The sequence below is a fragment of the Carassius auratus genome, chromosome 40 (genome assembly GCF_003368295.1).
Source record: "Carassius auratus strain Wakin chromosome 40, ASM336829v1, whole genome shotgun sequence".
Lineage (NCBI taxonomy): Eukaryota > Metazoa > Chordata > Actinopteri > Cypriniformes > Cyprinidae > Carassius > Carassius auratus.
Window position 1 is genome coordinate 10155510 of NC_039282.1, and position 22895 is coordinate 10178404.

At 35.9% G+C, this 22895-nt stretch overlaps 1 protein-coding gene across 4 annotated transcripts; it reads right to left on the minus strand.

Moving 5' to 3' along the window:
- Window positions 1-9: 9 nt before the first annotated feature.
- On the minus strand, window positions 10-18849 carry LOC113058535 (bleomycin hydrolase-like). Of its 4 annotated transcripts, none has more exons than XM_026226511.1 (12): window positions 18539-18842; window positions 17862-18059; window positions 17619-17728; window positions 17177-17318; window positions 16930-17018; window positions 16228-16320; window positions 9354-9509; window positions 9105-9263; window positions 8535-8602; window positions 8333-8450; window positions 4025-4094; window positions 10-1256 (listed from the first exon to the last, which is right to left on the minus strand). In XM_026226511.1, the coding sequence occupies exons 1-12, from the start codon at window positions 18573-18575 to the stop codon at window positions 1108-1110; spliced, it is 1389 nt and encodes a 462-aa protein (XP_026082296.1). In that variant the 5' UTR covers window positions 18576-18842; the 3' UTR covers window positions 10-1107. The 4 variants fall into 4 exon arrangements, with proteins under 4 accessions (XP_026082296.1, XP_026082297.1, XP_026082299.1 ...); XM_026226512.1 differs by having other exon boundaries at window positions 18582-18840; XM_026226514.1 differs by lacking the exon at window positions 18539-18842 and having other exon boundaries at window positions 17819-17952.
- Between the last annotated feature and the right edge of the window lie 4046 nt (window positions 18850-22895).

Below are 22895 nucleotides of genomic sequence, written 5' to 3' on the forward strand. Positions count from 1 at the left end.
TGACTCAACTCAATTTGTTCAAGTTTAATTACAAATCGATCTTTTATGCCCCTTAAAACTGGCTGATCTTATACTCAGACTAAAATAAAGATCAGCAGAGATAAGATAGCTTTAAAACGGAATACTTAAGGAGGTGCAGACGCAACATCAGGCACGTTCTGAACTCCACCAGATAACGTCACAGATCTCAAGCCATGATTTAGCATATGTTGTGTTGGGAGCCTTCCAATGGGATCTGAAATAATCCTGTTGGTGGTGACCGCTGCATTTAGGATGCTGTTGTAATGAAATTGACCCACTAATTGTTGGTTTATGTACTACAAAACATAAATAAAGGATCTTTCTTAAATGATGGCAATTAAAAAATATCTACACTACTGTTTAAAAGTTTGGGGTAGGTAAGATAAAAAATAAAAATAAAGAAAAAGCTTATAAAAGTATCATATGCTCACCAAGGCTGCAACTATTTGATCAAAATTACAGTAAAAACATTAATGTTGAGAGATTATTCCAATGCAACATCACTTTTTTTCTATTTCAATATATTTGAAAAATATCATTTATTCCTGTGAAGGCTAAGCTGAGTTTTTAGCATCATTACTCCATTCTTCAGTGTCACATGATCCTTCAGAAATCATTCTCATGTGCAGACTTGGTGCTCAAGAAACATTTCTTATTATCAATGTTGAGAACAGTTGTGCTGCTTTCTGTAAAAAACTATGATACTATTCTTCCAGAAACTTTTTTTGCCATGCAAGTTTAACTTTATCAATTTTATGCATCCATGCGGAATAAAACCACAAAAAAAAAGAAAAAAAAGAACCTGACCCCAAACTTTTGAATGCCAGTGTATACATCTCAAAGATGCCAGAATTCAAATCATATAACGCTGATTAAATCAGAAATGCTATTTTAAACAAATGATGCATTGAAATGATTCAACACTCAGACTACAGTGATAAAAATAAATAAAAATAAAAACCTTTTATTCTTTTTTTTTTTTTAATATCTAGAGTAGGCTTTTTGTGAGCGATTGTACTAGGGTAAAAACAGTTGGAGGCAGAGTCAATGAGACTGGGCTGAGACCAGTTCCTTCAGCTCCCATGGTTATGCCAGGGCTCCCATGGGGTCCCAGGCCGGGAGGACGATGGGGTCCTGCTGCATGACGTCCAGCACTTCAGGAGAGAGGAAATTCTTATCCACCACCACCTCGTACACATACTCAGAAAACCACTCGTCTGTCATGATCAGATATCCTGCGGGAAGAGGCAGACATGAGGCACAGACAACAGACAGAGATAAACGGGTAAAATGAGAGATGTGCAAAAGAAAGATAGCGGGAAAGAGGAGTAGAACACCATTTAATCTGCTGCAGCAGAAACTCTTATGAGAAACTTCAGCTTAGCTCACTAGGTTTGAACAGAGCACAATCCGCTAATTAAATGTGTAATCAAGCACTATATGACGCTATATACCATCCAGGCCTGAGAGATGTCCGATTTAGTGCCTGCCTCGTGAGACAGGGTTTTTCATCACACGCTGAAATCCGATTAGGCTTGTGAGTAAAACTTCAACAGCAAATGGTGTTTAACGCTGCCAAATCTGATGTCAAATGAAATCCTATTAGCACCGCACTTTCTCCATTGTTCGCATGGAGGGAACGAGCCACACCTCGTCTAGATCACCTGTCTAACTTCTCAAAACTGAAAAAGTCTGATTTTAAAACAAGCAAAAACACACATTTGAACAATATTTTTCTTTCAGGGTGTGTCACGAACCAATGGTGTCAAACAGTGGCCCGCGTTAAAGCCTGTCCCTCTCTTAATCACCTCAAGAAAGTACAAAACTTGACATCAGGAATGTTTTGCCCTGTTAAAAGCAGGAAGTAGATGATGATAAGGTTTGTTTCACACAATGTTTACTCCTGGGCCATGACCGGTTGACTAATACGAATCAAACCGGGCCATCGAACAGAAGAGAAGTGCCAAGTGAAACAGAGCAGAACATCCTGAGAACAAATGGAGCAGTAGAGCTTGGATTTCCAGGTTGGATTTCTGTGCATTAGCACGTCAGCACAATGCTTGGGGTTATCAAAGTGTGATTTTTCTACGTAGTCTAAGTGTGTACAAATGGGGCATAATTCTTGGATGAGAACAGACTTTTAATGAGACTGGGAGAAGGCTCAGAGACAAACAGTTCTGAATCTGAAAAACAAACAGATTTTTGCTATAAAACATCACGTTTATTTGGGCAGCTGACAGTCTTTGTAAAAAAAATCGTCCATTCCAGGGGGGCACAACATATCTGAGAGAATATTTATCCCTCTATTCATCATCCATAAAATCTACCAGCTTCAGGGCCTCCAGTGAGCCGTTGACCGCATTATAAATAATCTGTCAAAATCGGTTACACAATTACCCCTTTTCAACCTCTTGTTTGGGCCACAATATGCAGAAAGAGGCAGGAATAATCAATCTTACAAGCCATCTTACATGCCTGAAGCCTGTATTCCTCCAGAACGTTTATCCGGTCCCCCTGAGTATATCACATTACCGTCTAATCTTCAGGGGAAACAACTGTTATGAACAATTTGAGAGCCCTTAACCCCTTCGACCTCAACAACACATTTTTCTAATTCCTCTCCTCGTCTAGCTGTCAAACAATGTTGCTGGAAAACCACAAAAAGTCCTGATTTGTCTGCAGCTGTGATGTTTGGAATTTATAAATTGCTGTGATAAGATGCGATCCATCATTCATTAATTCACCGTGCGCAGTAAGGCTGATATTTTTACAACACTTGCAGATGTTTCTACTAAAATAAGTGTGTTAAAGGTGAAGCATCTAACTACTGCACTATTAGTGTGATGTTGGAGTTGGCATTGGTAGAGTGTTCTGGTCATTGCTAAGGTGTTTTTAGTGGTTGCTAGGGCATTTATAGGGCAGTTGCTTACTGTGTCAAATATTTAAGGGATAATCAACGGCTAGCTGTGCAATAAAGGATTTTAATGCAGGACCTGGAGGCAGAACCACCCGACGGCATGGCTAGGATTTGATTATCCCGCTAATTCCATGGTCACTTGCCAAGTTATAGACAAGTTAAAATTTTTAAAGTATTGCTCTTTGTAGTGCCATATTTGACAGAATGGGTGAAAATTACAGTTTTTTTTCGACAAATAGTTAGCACCAGCCTTCTGCCAGCTTCAAATAAGACAAAGAGATGAAATAGTGCGATAAGACCACATTTATTTAAATAAATTATAGCATGTATTTCAATTAATTATCGAGAGGGAGATGACAGTTGTGTGTCAGTTACCTGCTTGTTGCATCTGCACATCTCTCTCTAAATTAAATTAAAGCAGCGCTTTATGCAAAATTTACTGACGTTAGTATATGTGCAACAGAAATAGCAATGCTTGCCTTAGAAACACCACAGAACCACAGCATTTACACCTTTTGAGGAAACTGACCTATGAATACCTTCGCTTCTCATTAAACGAACAAAAGAAAGTATTTTAACATGGAGAAAAAAAATGGCACGATTCACCTTTAAGGCAAACTTTGAACTTCCTAAATGCACAGATGAAGCAATCTGCAAGGAATCATTTTCTATGAAAAACGAGCAGGCCAAAATCCCTCAATAATCTTCTGAGGAATTCATGTCTATGGAAGCAGAAAGAAAACAGCAGTTTTCTCTTTCTCCGGGCAAACAAAGCTAATTAAACAGCCCCTAAATGTAGCATCTGTTTTAAATAAGACATTGGGTATGGACATGAGGTCCGGCTGTGAGCGGGTCTACAGATGTGTCCGGCCTGAATAACACACAAAGCACGCTCTAAACCTCTAAATCCAGAGAGGCCCAACAGAGACCCTATGCTAAATCAAATATCCGACTCCTGGTGCTCTCAGAAATAAGTTTAATTAAGTCATTGAAGAGTGGACTAAGGAGCCTCAAGAGGTAATCCTACTGCAAATACCTGTAAATTAGGAAGCATATATAAGCAGCAAACAGATGGTAACCCCTCACCTTTATTCCCACGGTCGTCTCCCCACGAGTTCTCCACTCGCCACTTCTCATACCGTCCCTCCTTTACATTCTGTGGTCAAGAGACAGAAGTGATGCAACAGAGAGTGAAAGTCTGTTCCATACACAAGACAACAGTGTAGGTAGGGGATAGAGATGTGGACTCATAACCGAAAGGTTTTAAGTTCACAAAGCTTGATATACTGTTCAAATGTTCAGGGTTGGTAAGATTTTATGTTTTTGAAAGGCGCCTCCTTTGCTCGCCAAGCTGCATTTATTTGATCAAAAATATAATTTAAAATAATAATTTAAAATAACTTTTCTATTTGAATATATTTAAATACATTTAAAATGTGATTTATTCCTGTGATGGCAAAGCTTAATTTTCAGTCTGTATGCCGATTTTCTGCTAAAGAAACATTTATTTTTATAAGTGCTGCTTAATATGTTTGTGGAAACAATGTTTTCTGAATTCTTTAATGAATAGAAAGATCAAAAGAAAGGTGAAGGTTTGAAATATAAGTTTATAGCATTTAGAACATTTGTATTATGTTGTAAATGTATTAACTGTCACTTTGGTGGCGCGAGGATGCGGCTTTGTGTTTTAATGTTTGTTTGGTAGTTGAAGTTGCAATTATACACGTAAATTGATGAGCTATCATTTTGCGGCAAGGGAAGATGGAGTTGCTGGTAATAACCTAAAGTGGATTTTACTGCTTGTCTCATGTCTTCAAATAACACCTGTGAGATCTACCACAAGGCTCCAGTATAGCCGTGAATTTCTGCTTCAGTGGTATCGGCCTTATTTTGTTCGATAGCCAGTGGATCTAATAAGATCACAACATCTTGTGAACGATGGTGGCTTTATGAAAGATGTTACCATGAACAATGATGGATTTAAAACATGGAAATTGCGGAAGAGAGGAAAGAAGGGCGGCGTGAGGTTAAGATTGAGGAAGCAGCACCTTGGAAGGACTCCCTTGCCGACTATCATAATGGCAAATGCCCAGTCTTTAAGGAACAAAATTGATGAACTGCAAGCCACTGTTCATGTTCAACATGCTTATAGAGAGGCGTGCATTTTGGCCTTTACAGAGACTTGGCTGAAACCTCAGGATAGTGACTCTGCTTTAACCATCAACGGCTTTGGGACTCCTCTGCGAACTGATCGTGATTTATTGATTACAGGTAAAAGTCAAGGAGGCGGTGTTTGCTTATATATAAATAAAAGGTGGTGCAGTTCAGTAGTAAGAGAAACGCTCTGCACACAAGACATTGGATGCAAAGACGCGATCAGACTATGGATCAGACACGATGCCCTGCGTTTGCCGTGTATGCCCCATAATACAAATTTTATTGATCGATATAATAGCATACGTTTTCTGTAAAGATATGAATCAAAACAACTCACCTGTCGAGTAAAACATAAGTGAGATCGGTGGCAGACGGTAAACAGTAATTATGTTCCATAAATAAGTAACACAATTCACCATAAAACGTGCAAGAAGAAGTAAACAAGGAACTGCTTCCGCATTAGTCCACGACATTGTTGTCATGTTGTTTCTACGTCAGTAAATGCGGTAACAAAGTATAACTAATGTCATTGACAGGTGACTGCATTGCCCCGTGTCACTGTTTAGAATGGGAATTTTCTCATGATTTACAAGTAGTTGAAAACATTAGAGATATTGTTAGTAATCAGCTGGACAAAATATATAACACTAGCCTAGTGGTTTTTGGATATTTTACTGCAAATATCTTACAAATTTTACCTTTAATCACTGCTCGTTGAAACATACTTTAAGGACCTTTCAACAATATGTTACCTGTGCAACACGATTTAACAAAACTCTAGATCTATGCTATGGTTCTGTCAGGGGTGCATACAAGTCAGTTAGTAACCCACCATTGGGTATGTCTGTTCATAGTACTGTGGTTTTAATTCCTGTTTTAAAAAAGTATAAAGTGGAAAACAAACTTATTAGGAAATGGACTGCAGACTCAACCTTAGATTTACAAGGATGTTTTGATTCCACAAACTGGGAGGCTTTTGAAAACTCTTGTTCTGATATTGATGAATAAACAGATGTTGTAAGCAGTTATATACATTTTTGTGAGGATATGTTAATTCCTCAAAAAACAGTTCGAACATTTGCTAACACAAAGCCATGGATTACTAACTCTATAAAGTTACTTATGAAAGGAATAAGGCATTTCATGCAGGTGATTTGGAAAGGAATCATGATTTGCAAAAACAAATAAAGTATGAAAATAGGAAGGCCAAAAATAATTTCGAAGACAAAGTAGAGGAAGTTCTTAGACAGAATAGACTCGGCTCTGCCTGGGAGAGTATGCACACTATAACAGGGTCTAAGAGTAAAAGTAATACTCCCATGCAATTTGTTGGTTATCAGTCTGATATAAAGTTGGCTCAAGATTTGAATAATTTTTATACTATATTTGATGTGGAGGATTTCAGTAGTGTAAGGAATGTTCTTCGGAATGAGACGATGTGTAATATGGAGTGTACATTTTTTAATCAGGATTATATTATACAAAAAGAGCAAGGTGGGGAAAGTCTCTGGACTAGATAAGATAGGGGGACGTTTATTAAAGACATGTGCAGATCAGTTGGGCCCTGTATTTTGTAACATATTCCAAAAGTAAATCCATCTGCAAAAAATACCTAAGCTTTGGAAAGAAGCTATAATTGTGCCTGTAGGGAAGACAAGTTATCCTAAGAGTCTAAATGATTTTAGACCTGTCGCCTTGACATTTGGCTTTGAGAAATTGGTCAGGGATGGACCAAAACCAATGTTAGACTTCTATTCAGCCCCATGTTTTAACAAAGAAATTAATTTCAGAGTTTAAATTAGATTATAAGATATTGGGGTGGTTATTAGATTTTCTAAGGTGACAGAAGGCAGAGGGTGAGAGTAAATAGCACATTTTCAGATGCCCTTATAACGTCTACAGGTTCTCCACAGGGATGTGTTCTCCCACCCTTGGTTTACATTTTGTACACTGATAATTGTGTAAGTAAACACACAGACAGGTTCGTTGAAATTTTTTATTGTCAGTCTCCTGAGGAAGGATGAGAACTGCCATGGTCTAGTAGTGAACGATTTTATAACGTGTGATAGAATAATAGTGTGATAGTTCCTTTTTGCGTGTGAATATAAAGAAGACAAGAGATATGGCTATTGACTTTAGATCCAGTCATTCATCATCAGCCTAGCCAACTATAGTTAAAGGTCAAACAGTGGATTGGGCTAGTACTTATAAGTATCTTGGGCTTATTATTGACAACAAACTGAGTTTTGATTTTCATGCCGAAGCACTATGCAAAAAAGGCCAGCAACGGTTGCACTGTCTTCGGAGGCTTTCTACTTTTAATATTAGCAGGACTCTCATGACCATGTATTTCAGATCTTATATTGAATCTGTACTTTGTCTCTCTGTGTTGTTGGTATGGTAATCTAAATGTAAAGTATCGGATCTCATTGAATGGCATTGTTAACCAAGGAAGTAAGATTATTGGTTTTAAGCAGACTGGGTTCTCAGATCATTTTGAGCGGTTTGTCTTACAGAAAGCCAAAACTCTTCTTGTAAGATCATACTCATCCACTGTTTCATGAGTTTAAAATGCTTCCTTCTGGGTTACGTTATAGTATGCCTAAACTTAAGAGTAACCGGTATGGATTTTCTTTTATTCCTACTGCTGTTAGACTCTTAAACCTGCGAGAGTGTTGTTGGTATTATTTATGGATTGTTTTTAGTATGATGGTTGTGTGTTGTTTACAGATTTTATGCTGCATAAAAAATTGCCCCTTAGGCATACAATAAACTTGAACCTTGAACTTTTGATTAATTTAATGAATCCTTGCTGAACAGAAATATTAATTTGGTATTTTAAGTATTATTTTTTTGTATTTTCCATGTGATGTCTAGCTGCTTTTTAAACCTAAGCTATGTTTTACTGATTAATAAAACAGGGCGAAGAAGCCCTTTGCTTTAAAGAGCATTGGTATTGCCCACTGGGTACCAGAGAAGACAACAATGAACTCTGGAAATGCATATGATGAGTTGTGAGGGAAATTAGACAGTAACCTCAAAAACTGCTTGTAATTAAACAGGCCGGATGTCTGCAGAGGGAGGAAAAAACTTGAGGTCAGAGCAGTAAGAGCAGTTTAATGAGCATTCAGGGTCATGACCTGTGCGATATAGTGCTCTTTAAATAACTAGCTCAACTTCTACTATCCAACCAAGCATATCTGACAATGTTTTTTAAGCGTGATGTTCTCTCAATACCTTGTCAGTAACAGCAGTCAGATTCATGGCATGGGTCATCATGGAATCTCCATAGATCAACCTTTCCGCCTTAGACAAGTTTTTCACTGAGATGCCGAACACCAGGTCATGGTTAAACCTACAAAAATACAGAGAATCCTTAGTGTCAAAAACACATTGAGAAAAGCCTTACCTTTTAACTGGCAGAAGAAGCAATACTCACACATTCATATCATTGATGCCCAGTTTGCTGTGGAAATGTTTGCCTACGTCACAGCCGAACCACACCGCCTAATGCAAGAAAGACACCAATTAATCCACTTTCTGTGGGTCGGTTACAACAACCACCATTTTACACAACATGTACACCAAGACTTTCAAATTCCAGACAGAATGCAATGTACTGAACAATTTATGTTTGCATGCCAAATCAATACACATAGCCATGTAATCCTCAGAAAGTGACACAAATATGTTAATAGTTTATAATTGTATAATTTAGTGGTGTAAAAAGGGTCATTAAGTCTCATACTGATTAAATATCTGGAAATCAAACAGTCAAGTTTCTTACGCTTAGTTGCATTTGCTCAAAAGTACAGTAGAAAATATTATTACTAGTTTAAAATAACTCTATTTTCTGTCTTTTTTTGAAATCAATTTAAAGCATACTAGTATTAAGAAAAGTAGTCCCACGAAAAAATACCTCAGTATCACTAAACTTTTGCAAAGATGATCACATGACCCTAAACCAGCCTTATTAAAATGGCAACCCTTCGAACCCAAATGATTTTACCTCTCCACTCTTGATGGAATCTGCAGCAGCTTTCTTGAGCAGCTCGATGGACTGGTTGTTGTAAAGTGTTCTGCGGCCACCCACCATGTTTCCCAGAAACTCCACAGTGTACAGATTTCCATAAGGGTTTTGGGGCCGAGGGTCGTTAACGAGGCAGATCTGCATAGAAATTACACAACCTGTGAGTGAGGACTACAGTAGACTGAAGGCATATAATACTAAAGCTGACATAGCCTATGCTGCTCCTACCTTGTCCTGGAGATTATAGAGGGGCTTGACGTGCTTTGTGTAAAACTCCAGTGGAGTTAAAGGGCCCATGCGGTGGAAGTTCTTGTCCTTGTCCCGGTATTCCCAACAGATGGTGTCTGGAGGACTGCCCAGACAAACACTGGCCACTCGAAACACCTGAAGACATTAAATGAAATGAAATAAAAATATCATATTGACACCAAACTTTTTAACAGTAGTGTACATAGGGGAAACTCTCAAGTTTTATGGCACCTATTAAGCATTCAAAATTACAAAATGGTTGATTGAAGGCTGGCATTATGTTTAAACTCTGAAGATGAATGACATATGAGTGTGATATCTTAAATAAGACCTGGTTAAACAAACAAACCACATTCGAGAAAGCTCTGGCTTTGACGGGATGTAGCTGAGATGAGCACTAAGAACACAAACATTGTGTGAGGCGTCCAATGTTTGACTCTGGTACACTTTATTCTGAACTCCAACTGTTTCTAGTTCTCAGAACTTAGCCTTTGTTACTCCAAACCCAAGAATTTCCTGCCCTCTCCTGACCGCGGCCTGAGCTTTATACATCTGAACACAGATTTCTTGTAGCAAAGATTAACTTGATCTTGATAATATGTACTTCTTGGTCAATCTAAATTCACAGGCAGGAAGGCAAGGAACTGCACAGATAAGAGGTGTCTGTCTTTTTTCTTTTGGCATATAAAAATAAGTGGATCAACAAAGACATGCACCACACAAACAGACTTTTACAGAGAATTCTGGTTGTCTTTATTTACACTATATGAGATTTCATTTGTCTGGACTTCACAGAAAAGTCAACACAAAAAAAAGAAAAAAAAATCATATTTATGGCTCCTCAAGCTTTTTTCACTGACTAATAAAAATGTATTTACTCCCCCTTATGTTGTTTCAAAAAAGGAGAGATATTGCAGAATGTTAAAGCTTCTTTATTCCATCAAAAGTGAATGGTGATTTATACAGTCAAGCTGCAAAAAGGATATAAATAAATAAAACAAACAAACAAAAAACTGCATGAAAGTGAAGTGAAAATACTAAATTCAAAACACCCAAGACATTTGAGCTCATGAAATTTGAATAGAAAAATGTGAGAATTATGGCTTAAATTTCTGAGATGGTATAGAGAAACATTTTAATAGATTTTTCCCCACTTAATTTCCCATAAAATTAACTTTTTTTTTTTTTTTTTTTTTTTTTTTGATGAACAGACCAAAACAAATAAAATGGATAATGCCTTTACAGAACATAAAACCAAACCTTTTGGTCTTTAATCACAAAGTTATCATACAACTTCAGTAAATTCATAATGGCTATTTCTAATGGTGCCTTTTCATCCTTTTCAGAGTTTCACAGTATAAATAAGTCACTTTCATTTGCAAAATAAAATTTTTGTTCCACAGATGAAACTAAGGGGAAATATATGACAGATTTGACCATTTAATTTACTCTGTAGATGATAGATTTCAGAAGAGCCAAGTAACCAATCTTCTCTTTCACCCTATTCTAGCCCTATTCCAAAAAGAAAACCATTAAGCATTAAAGTTTGTTTTCTCTATCCAGTCTTCCCAGAGGGAGAGTAAATACCAGTGGCGCCCTCTTTCCTCCATGTTGACCCGGCTCTGGACACACATGCTCCAACCGCACAAACAGCCTCTGCGTCGCACGCTCTCACATCCTCTTTCCTCCTTGGCAAGTTAGATAAACTTGCAGGACCTTCCAAACAACATGGGCGACCGTTTTCTCCTTTTTTGGGGGGGCCGGTTGAAAAGTGCCGCTCGTGCAAAACAATAGCCGAAGCTCACTGACGTCAGTACGGAGTCAGCGAGTCAATATTGAAACACCTGTCTGGGGCTGGGTGGCCACAGGGCAGCAGGAAGAGTCGAGAGGCACAACCAGGGATGAGCAGCTGGCTCACAGGCCAGGAACATCAGCATGCCACAGCACAATGCAAACCTTTTGCTTAAGAAAAACACAATGTCTTGTCCAAAAGCACTAAATCTCATCTCCTCTGGCCATTCCGTCATGCTTTGACTTTGGATAATGCAGGATCTGTGAGTCACAGCAACTCAACAAGAGCAAGGTGTATGGATGCAACCCTTGACAGACACATTGGCAATTGAATCGCCATTGGCTAGTACATTTATTTGTTTACTCACCTGACTGATACACACATACATACATACACAAATATATATATATATATATATATATATATATATATATATATATATATATATATATATATATATATATATATATATATATATATATATATATATATATATATGTATATATATATATATATATATATATATATATATATGTATATATATATATATATATATATATATGTATATATATATATATATATATATATATATATATATATATATATATATATGTATATATATATATATATATGTATATATATATATATATATATATATATGGTTTGTAAAATGGAACAGTTTTTTTTAAATATCTGAAAGTACACTCTTAACATCAGTTAGTCAAGCATTATAATAAGCAAGTATTATTTAATAATATAACTTTAGTGATTAGAAAAACTTGATAACCATGTTTAAATGCACAATTATTAATTTTAACAGAATATTTTAACTGGACTGTTGGTGGTGTTTAATAAACTAACAAAAATACTGATAAGATATTAATTATACAAATTCTACTAATAAGATCTATAAAATGCAATAAGGATTACTAAGGATTAATGAGCTGCTGGATTCATGAATATTAATCAGGTTTTGTGAGTTTGCTTGAACTGATTTGCTGAAATCAAAAACGTGACGATAATAGGGGAGAACCAACCAATGAGATTGCCGTTTGCGCATTAGTTCCGCCCACTACAGGAAAACCTGGCAGTTCTTAAACGCTTAAGAATTCCACAGGAACGCCGTTATTTTTACAGGAAAATACAACAAAGAATATTGTTTAAATGTAGCGCATCAACTCTCTCTCCTTGTGCGTGAGACAAAGCGACGACGAGTCGAGTTTACAGTACGTCAAATAAAAATAAAAACAATATTAAAACTAAAACAAAAAAAAGTTTATGGAGTGGAACTGGCATGGGAAAGGTTCAGGTCACTCATGGTCAGACTTATCTAATGCCACTGGATACTGGTTTATCATGGATCAAAAGCACCTGCTCCAGTGTGTGGGCACAAGGTGCTCCAGGTATGAATATGGCAAATAGGGGTTTGTTGACAAGGAAAGCCACACTCTAGATGGCTGGCTCACGTCAAAGTAATCCATGTGCAAACAATCAGCCATGCAAATGGCTGGATTTATGAAGATGCAACATTGCATTATTCAGCTGCCTGTGGGAAGGTCACAAGATCTTCATCATAAACATCACTTTTCTATACGGATGCCAGACTCTGGTACTGAGACCACAGTGCTGATCTTATCTTTTTCATTTGCATCTGCTTCTCAAGCACAGCTTTGCAAGGAAGTAAACAGAATGAAGTTCAGCAAAGGGTGGCGTGTCGATAATTGGCCTTTTTGTTTTCTTTACATGGCAAAAATTACACAACGCAAGCGAAAAAATATAATTTAGCGCATGACTGGAGGACCCATTAAAAGGCTGTGAAGAGATGACAAAAACATTTGATCAATTAACTTGAACTTTTCGTGTAAATACGAATCACATTTGGCCCTTTCAGGCAAACAAAGTACAACAAGAATTTAAGTACGTCTTTGCAGAGAATTATCCACAACCACAACACAGTGACGAAACAGACCTCAACCAAAGAAAAACAACAAAACTGCAAATTCCTTTATCCTACATACACAATGTCTTCTAGAATGTGCAAACAAACACTAAGATATGACAGATGAACAGAATGTTTATATAACACAATCATGTTGAGTTGAATCTGTGAATAAAGCCGTTATATCAACATACTCCTTTGAGCTTTTGATGTTTGATGTACTAAGTTTTTTTGATCTCTGAAAAGTACTTTATTCAGAAAGGATGCATTCAATTCATCAAATATGACAGAAAAGACATTTATCATCTTAAAAATAATATTTGTAATAAATAATGAACTTAGATTAAAAAACAAATCCTTAAAAAAAGATGCATCTCGGTATTTACAAAAATATTTAGCAGAACAACTGTCTTCAGTATTGATAATAAGAAATGTTTATCAATCACCAAATTAGCATATTCAAAGTGAATTCTGAAGGACCATGTTGAAATGAAGGACCATGTTAAAAACTTAAAATACTTCCTTTAAAAAAAATAAAATTATTACATATTACATGGGTGTATGTATATATATATATATATATATATATATATATATATATATATATATATATATATATATATATATATATATATATATATATATATATATATATATTTTTTTTTTTTTTTTTTTTTTTTAAGGAAGCATTTTAAGTATTCATGCAAATATGGAAATCTATGATTGCATTAAGCTATACAACTAAAGGTAAGATAAACTGAAATTATACGCATGGCTGGAAAGTGTTCTATAAACAAACTAATTTTTTTTTTTAATGGATAAACTCTGAAGGTTTTGTAAAGTGATTGCTCTACATGTTTGTTTGAGCCACTTTAAGGCATGTTCTGCAGCACAAAAGTCTGTCAGATACAGTCCTGGTATTGTAAAGTGTGACATTGTCCAGACCAGCAGTGCCGATTAGTCTCGGAGCCTGCTGCATCTACAGTCCCACACACAGAGTCCAGCATTTTCAGACCCCTTGCACCCAATCTCACAACAATTCATACATATTTTAGGAGGTGGCTAATTCGTTCAAATTCATATGACCACACTTGTAAAAATTCAAACTATTTTTGCCAAATCGTACGTATTTTACGAGTTGCACAATTCACATGAATTGGTACGAATGACCTACACCCAACCCCGCCCCTAAACCTAACCGGCACAGGGGTTTAGACAAATCGACAAATTTGTGCGTATTTTACGAGGAGGCTAAGATTGCGGGACTGTAGATGCAGCAGGCTCAGGCTCCAAGTCTGCAGCTTCATTATATTGGCAGTGCCAACACATCAGTAAGTCCAGTTAAACAAAGTCACCCTTGATCTACTAGTGTGATTATGAATGGAAACGAAAGATTAAAAAGAGGAAAGATACAAACTGATTTTGACTCTCATACAAGTTCTGACTTGACTTGTTTCTCAAGTCTCAGCTACACAAATAATATGACTTTCCAGCATTTGATCTCATCCACCATAACACACCATCATTTTGATATTGGATAAAAGCGACATCTAACAATGTCCCTATTAAATATACAAGCCCACTTCCCAACAACTACCAACTACCCAAGTGCTACAGAAAACAAACCACCACTAGGTGGACAAAAAACATCATGTCAAAAACAAGAAAATGGCCCAAACTGGTGAGATATTAACTCTATCTCCAAGCTCATGTCCCTCTGCAGATGGTGGAGGTATAGTAATAATGCCAGTGAGATTGCCTTTACCACTCAACGACAGGCACCGGGCGATAACAATCATGTTTGTGGAACATTCTGTCATCAAGGCCTGCAGGCGATCGCTCTTTCTCTCTGTCTAACTCACTCTTTCTCTCTCCTACGCTCACACGCATAAAAATGCATGCAAAAATATAAAAGATATATTACACATAGTAGGTACTGACTAAACCTGGACACACTTTGAACGTGTTCAATTTGGCTCATAGCTGGTAGACAATGTTATTGCTCAGTTTAAATGGAGTTTAATAATTGATGTCTATTGATCAATTATTGATGTCAGATCAATCACTTATGATATTTACAAGATGTCAGTACTTGCGTCATTAAATCACTTACAGTATGACATACAAAAGGCTCCTGAGACTATTTAATATTTATAGATTATTGTTTATTTACATTATAATATATAATAATAACAGTATAATAACATCTGTATTTAATTTTAAATATTTCAAATTGCTTAAATAGATTATTGCACCCAATTGAATGTGTATTTTAAGAAAAAGGGCTTTTTTTACTTTTACTTTGTATTTTTCACTATATACCCGTTTAAAAAAAATCTTACACTATTCTGATTTTTATATTAAAAAAATGACTTTAACCTTTTTATGGATTGAATTATGAAACTGATCATGCTGCCTTTCTGTTTGTTGATTATGCAAATGTGTCTAAAAAGCTTTTATGTTTCTGAAAGCTGATATGTCAGGGAGGTTTTCAGAGCTGGCTACTGCTGATAAGGAACAAACAGTTGCAAATCCCATAATTATAAAAAGTGAGCCGAGTCCTCAATTTTACAGTTCTCTCTGCTTACATAAAATATGCAAGGGTTCGCAGCCAAGCCTGTGAAAGATAACCTTGCAATATTGTCTGGCAACCTCTAGTGTTGATTTGATAAGCAGTCAAACAGTGCCTTCAACAGGCCAATGAGAATAGCACCATTCTGTTACCATTCTGGGGTGCCTTTCCCAAAAGCAACTATGGTATTTTAGCATAATTCAATTTAATTGCACTTTCGAGCATAGTTAGCTAATGATGCTTTTGGGAAACGCACCCCTTTATCCAATAAATGTGATTATATTTTTTTAGTCATCCTCATGTCATTCCAAACTCATCTGGTGTTATATTTTATGTAGAATAATAAAAAAGAATCCAATTTCTAATGCAAAATAATTATTATTGAAAATCAAATCAATATGTTGTTAATTATGCAATTGACCTGCAAATGTGCAGGTTTGTCATGACATTAGGGTGAGTAAAATATTATTATAATTGTGTGTTTTTTTTAGGCCGAACTATCCCATTGTCATAAAACAGAGGGCAGTTAAGCTCCAAAAAACAAACTCACCTCCTCAGTCATGGTGTCTACAGTGTCAGACAGCTCAGTTTTAGTGGCTTCCCTGTCCACCATGTTCCTCAGCCTTAAACAATATTCCCTCAACTGCAACACAAAAAAACAAATGCAGATTACAAGTCACAATACTAATTAAATAAATAAAAATAGATAATACTCAATAATGTGTCTAATTATAAAATTCCTTAGATATAACACATCTTAAAGACCACTGTATCTAATTTTCGAAGATGACTCTGACCTTAAAATTTAATAAAAGTAAAATAATAAAAAGTCTATTGATAACAAAAAAAAAAATTGTTTTGGGTAGTTGAAATTAAAGAGAAAAAACTAAAATAGAAGTATTACATGAAAAAAAAAAAAAAGTGTAATTTTACCTTGGCAAATAACTGAATTTAAATATAACTGAAATAAGATGATATAATCTGGCACAAAATCTCATATTTGTTTTAGCTCTTCATTAAATGTCATGTGGGCAGAAACTGCCATCTTCCTCATTTATCTAAAAGTCAAGGGAAGTGACCTTAGTGACATCATCCTTTGCTCATCCGATGACTCAAAGAGCGTTTCTGTGATGGGCCACCAGCTCATACGCAGCCACTAAATCCTCGTTCGGTAAATGTCAACATGAAAGCTTGAAGGGATGCATGGGGCTGCAGACTGATTGTTGCTTTTTGAGCATAACTCCGAACTGACCTTGTGATTGAGGATATCATTCATTCTACGGGATGCCTCAGAGCTGTGAGACTCGGGGAAGCACTTCTTAGGAACAACGCCATATTTTTCTGAAAAACATGAGGAGTTTAAATGCAACTTGAATGCTTAATTTTAATTCATATAATTACTTTTTTATTCTGAAGTGTAAAGATGCAAATTCAATTTTTAATTGAAAAATAAATACTTCCCCATTGAGTTTAATTCAATGCAACAGAGCTTAACTGACCAATAAGGTTAACAAGCATATCCCACTGTCCGCCATCATTGGTCGGATTTGATAGCAGGAACTGAACCAATCTGCCATCTACTGACTCCTTCCGCTGGGCTGTCTCCACACAGGCATGCAGAAAGTAATAGCATCTCTCCACCTGAGCCAAAAACAGAAATACACATGATCAAGGGATGTGTTGCAACAAGGTGAAGGGGCAAAGAGTGGACACAGCGAGCCACAAACATCCAGGGAACACAATGCATCTCACACAAAAAGAGGATTTAGTGCACTTTTACCATTAACACAATAAGACTAAACGATAGACAGCAAAAACAATACAGCAGAATTACAACCTTAGGGCTTGGTACAAATCACTACTATTGATTCTCAGATGAAACAATCAAGAGTCTGTTGTTTTAGCAAAAGCAAACCAGAACGAGTGATAATGCTGGCTTACCTTGTCCCAGAAAAATAGATAAGACTGACTGAATTCAAATTCTTCAATGTTAAACTTCTTCATGAATGGAAGACGCATGACATTGAGGCATGAAAAGATCCAACATCTCCCTGATGGAAAAAAAAGACAAGCACAGACAGTGAGGTCAGTACTTTAAACTGTACTTTTTTTTTTTACTTGACAAAGGTTCCTGTTTTTACCCTTTTCACAGACTTTGGTGATGCACTTTTCCAGTGGAGGTACCTGAGTTTTTCTGGTTGGTGACAGGTTTGCCCTCTGTGGGAATGCTGTGCTGGAAGACGTGTACTGTGTCTTGGACCGTCTGCCGGTGCAGACACACCTCTAAAGGATCAATGCAAGTCGAGACGTTCTGGGCGAGTAGATATCGTGTCTCTGAGTGGAATCGCTTGACAAAAGCTGATGCTTTCTCCAGACTCAGACCTGAGCAACAAACACAAAACAAGAGCTCTCAATTTACAGACCAGGATGGACAGTGGCAGAGTGAAACTACATTTAAACTTTCACTGATGCACTGCATAATCATGAATATTGAGAAACACCAACAAGTATGACTTTCTTTTTGTCAGTGGGACACACAAAAGTTGAAGACACAAAGACACTGTCAGATTCTGCCTGAAATGACTTGGACTGCTTTCATTGTTTCTTTACCGGTGTTCAGCTCATCTTTCACACAACATACCTCGCCATTTCAAATAATTACACGTAAACACTTATTTGATCCCATTCAAAGCGTCACTCGTTTCATTTAACTCGAGCATAAGTGATCAAGAGTTATTAAAAGTCGACTTCACACCTTTGCTTGGTCTCTTTCAGCTGTAGTAGTAGTAAACAGCTTGGGCTAGTTAAATACACAATGCTACTCCATTCACATCAACATTTGTGAAGCGGGGAGCCCTCACCTGCGCCTACGAGCTGCGAGAGACAATATTTACACATACGCACCACTGTCCATGTTTGCAGACGAGGGGAGGAGGTGTTGGAGTCTGATTTGTAGATCTTTGTTTATTTCATTCGCCGACAGCCAGTCAGCCCGTGCAGAATTCCGGAAACAGGAAATCCAGAGAAATCGCGTGCCTTTCTGTCGAGGTTGCCATATCTGGGGAAAACCCTCCTTTCTGGAGCTTCAGTGGGAGATATGTGGTAGAGATATTTTGATACAACCATGGTATTGACCTGTTACTCCAGGTTACTTTTTTACGAATAAGGTACATAGCATGAACTGAAGAACTTAAACGAATTCTTATTTTAGTTTTCAACAGTTGTGTTTTTTTCCTTCAAATAACACACAGATATTAGCACGACTAAACATGCTCATAATCACTCCAAGCAGCTACACTGAAAACTATAATAACTATTTACAAATAAGAATGTCTCCATCATGTTGAAATTGTATCACACAAACTATCAGCACGAATGAGGCTCTTAACCTTAATATAATGTTAGATATCAACTTGACTTTAAGATGGTCAAAGAGAATTTAATCTGATCTGTTTTATTTTCTGTTAATCTTACATAGGTTTTGCCTTGATTTTGCAGTTTTCTAGCAATAACCGTCTAAGTTAAAATAAAACAACTGGATTACAGAAATTTAAATTTAATTAATTAATCATAATTAATTTGGTCACTCAGTAGAGATTAGCTAGTGTGGGACCAAATTTCAGTTTGCAATCTCACTTTCTGGATTCTTTTTTTTTTTTTTTTTTGCCTTATTATAGGCTTGAAGCTTTAAATAAGCTCCTCTGGGACTCTAATTTGTGCCATTATGGTCATTATGTTGTGTTATGTTAGCATGGTATTTTTTTGTTTGTGCCATATTAGTATGTTGTTGTCATGATTACAGTCCTAGTTAATTTGGTGATGGCTTTTCCCAATAACATTTCAGACTGCTCTGAAAGTATAACTTATTTTAACTTTGGACATTGTGTGGGAACAGTAATAGGCGTGTGCCACTTAAGTCTGAAGTCTCAATCTTATTTCAGTACACCAAAGGAAACGAGGTTGAAGTCTATTCCGATGTAACATTAACAACACGATATCTGTAGCAGATTCTTAAATCATTAAACCAAGCTGTTTATAAAAACTAGGACTGTCTTTCTGATGAACCACGTACAGCAATAATAGTTTATAGAAAGATAAGAAAAGTTATCTCGCATTCAGCTGCTTTTATTTCCAACATAAATATGTTTTCACATAAACAACTTGAACTGAACAACTTTCACAGGCATTTGATGAATGGAAATGGAAAACTGAGTCCCTGTACAAAGTTGGGCTCAATATCAAGTAGAAGTGAGTTTCTTGTGTGGTCAACAGCTGCTTTGAATACTACAGTGCATCTCATCCTCATGGACTGCACCTGTGCACCAGATTTACTAGTCCTCACTGTGAGATAGATGTTTCCATAGGCGGAGTATAGCCTTCTCCTGGGCAATGGTCAGAATTGAATTGGGGCTTGGGACAATGTGACAAATGTGACCAAAATGCAACTGCACAACTAAACTAAATCTATTACGACAAATCTATTTGCAAATCTATTTACATTATCTTCATTGCAATCAAAATTAGTTTGACCATCATAAAAAGAAGGGAATGAAGAAAACACAACAAAGAAATGTTGTGAGACTGTTGTCCTCTGGTGGCTATGTCACTTGAAAGATTAAATGTGACTAACGTTTTGCCACAAGAGGACAGCAACATTGCAACTTTAAGCTATTAATATTTTTTTATTATTAATTCCAACACTTTTCTTTTTTTAAGTTTTAACTAAAGCATATATTTTAACAGTGCAGTTGTATTGTAGTTCATAAAGAGCTTTGAGGACTGAATAAAAATATTTATATAAAGATCAACTGTTAGATGTGTATTTAAAGTTATTGTGTTTGTAATTTCTGCAGCTTTTTTGCAATTGTAATTTTTGTCAGGTAACAAAAAGAAGCAGTTCTTCTCAGTCTCTTCGACTGCTTCCATAATTCATCCACAAGATGGAGACTCTTGTTTATGTCTTTTGTTTCATATCGTGGATTTTGGCCTTGCTGTTGTGATGTTTAATGCTACGAACTGGGGAAAGATCAATCTCACATATCAAAATATTGTGTATAAAATAAAAACGATTTATAAAGATAAGTTATGGATTGACAATGAATTTTAATGGCATTTCATTTAATATCCAACAATGAGTGATATTGTTTAAAACATGGTTTGAGAATTCCATATTTATTATTCTCTCTGAGGCAGATTTGAACATTGGTTAGGGGGTTATTCAGCATCCTCTTTGGGTTTATTAGTAGTTGTTTATTTGTAAAAACAACTTGATAATGATTCCAAAAAAGGCAGTTTGTTGCCAGTTGAATTATCAAATACCCTCGTCTCCTTTTAAACCTGCGTAGTGCCATGTTGTTGCTCATAAATAAATGTGGAATTCAATGCCAGATGTTGCCTAGTCCGGCCAATTCTTAAGGTTTTTCTGTGTTAGTTGCAGAAACAATAGTGTGGGTGCTCTTACGGAGAAGGGGGCAGATGGGGTCCCTTCTTCAAACAATGTGTGTAGCGTGGGGGAGGGTGTTATGCATTGAAAGTCATCCTCGACGAGATTTCACCCTTTCACCAGTGTGACAGAGGGGGGAAAACTGCACGGGTTTATGTGAAAGCTCATAAACCCATATTGCAGGAATGGAGAGCTTTAGCCACCGCCATCTGTCCGAAATTAACATTTGTGTGCAATGCGTTGCTGGCAAACAGAACCTGATTTTTGTTTTGCCACAAGTTTTCATGGTATGTAAATATTTTTTTTTTGTCAGACTGGGTGCATGTATATGGCACATATGAGTGTACATATGCAAAAATATATTTATTCGACACAGAAAAAAATTATATATTTAAAGTATTAAATACAATAATAAATTAAATATTAAAAGCAATATATATATAAATTGATTATATAATATATAATAAATTATGTAAATGATTACATATAATACATTTTTGTTTTTTGATGCAAGTGAATGAGTGTAGAATAACCTAAATATTTCTCTTTTATTCAGTTTATGCAGCTTCATATAAGGATACTCTGAGGTTATTTTTTTATCCATGGTTAAATGTAACACTGATAAAAACCAGATAAGAAATACACATGGTATGTGAACATGATAAATAATTCTACTCTTACTGTTTCCCCAGTCCCACCCTATCAAGCCTGTATTTGATTGCGGATCCATGGAAGCACACTCCATTTTTAAGCAATAGCTTCATGTATCATAATTGTCACATTACTGAATCTTTTGTGGTCTAAATAAAATAGTCACCCATTTTATTTCATGATTAATGAGCTTTTCTAGAATGCGACTGGTAGAATAAACAAAGCAACTGAGTTTGATTGTTTCACATTGATTGCATTTCATGGATGGACGGACTCAAAAGAAAACAATTGTTTTATAGTTATTTATTTTGCTAAATTTTCCCTCAGTAAATAGGAGCCACATGTCTCAGTATCGGTTTGCTCAACTCAAACTGAGCATAGGCCTATGTGTTTTGGATGACACTGGCACACTGTTGAGTTTTTCCACAGAAATGTGAAATTGCATAAGTTGGCTCTTTGTGTGCATGCAGTAGACAACGCAGCATCACCTTGATGCGAATCTGGAATAAGACAAGTGCTTGCCTCCGGCCCTGTGTTGACACAGGAGGAGTGTGAGTGTGTGTGACAAGAGGATACAAAGAGTCTTACTGGGCACTGAGGACACTGTACAGTTACAAAAGTTTGTTTAAACAACATCTTTGCATTCATCCATTTAACATCCATTTATTTATATTTTATTTTAATGTACTTTTAAAAAGTGAGTTAAAATTATTTGTATCAGTAATTTAAATACAGCGTTTTCAAGTTAAAATACTTCATTGATAATAACAATATATGAAATAGTTAAATGTTATACTAATAATACTTATAATAATAAAAAACATAATTACATAAATATTATTGTTTAATTTTGTATGTAATTTAGTACTATTATTATTATAGTATTATTATTATTGTTATTATTATTAAATAATAATAAAATTACGAATGACACAATACTACTAATAATAAATAGTTAAATGTGATAATAATAAAAAATACCTTCATCTATCATTGTTTAATTTATGTAATTTCATTTATTCATATGATTGCATTAATAATAACAATGATAGTTAAATAATAATAATAATAATAATAAACTTTATTTTATAAAGCGCCTTTAAAGGCAACTTCTCAAAGCGCTG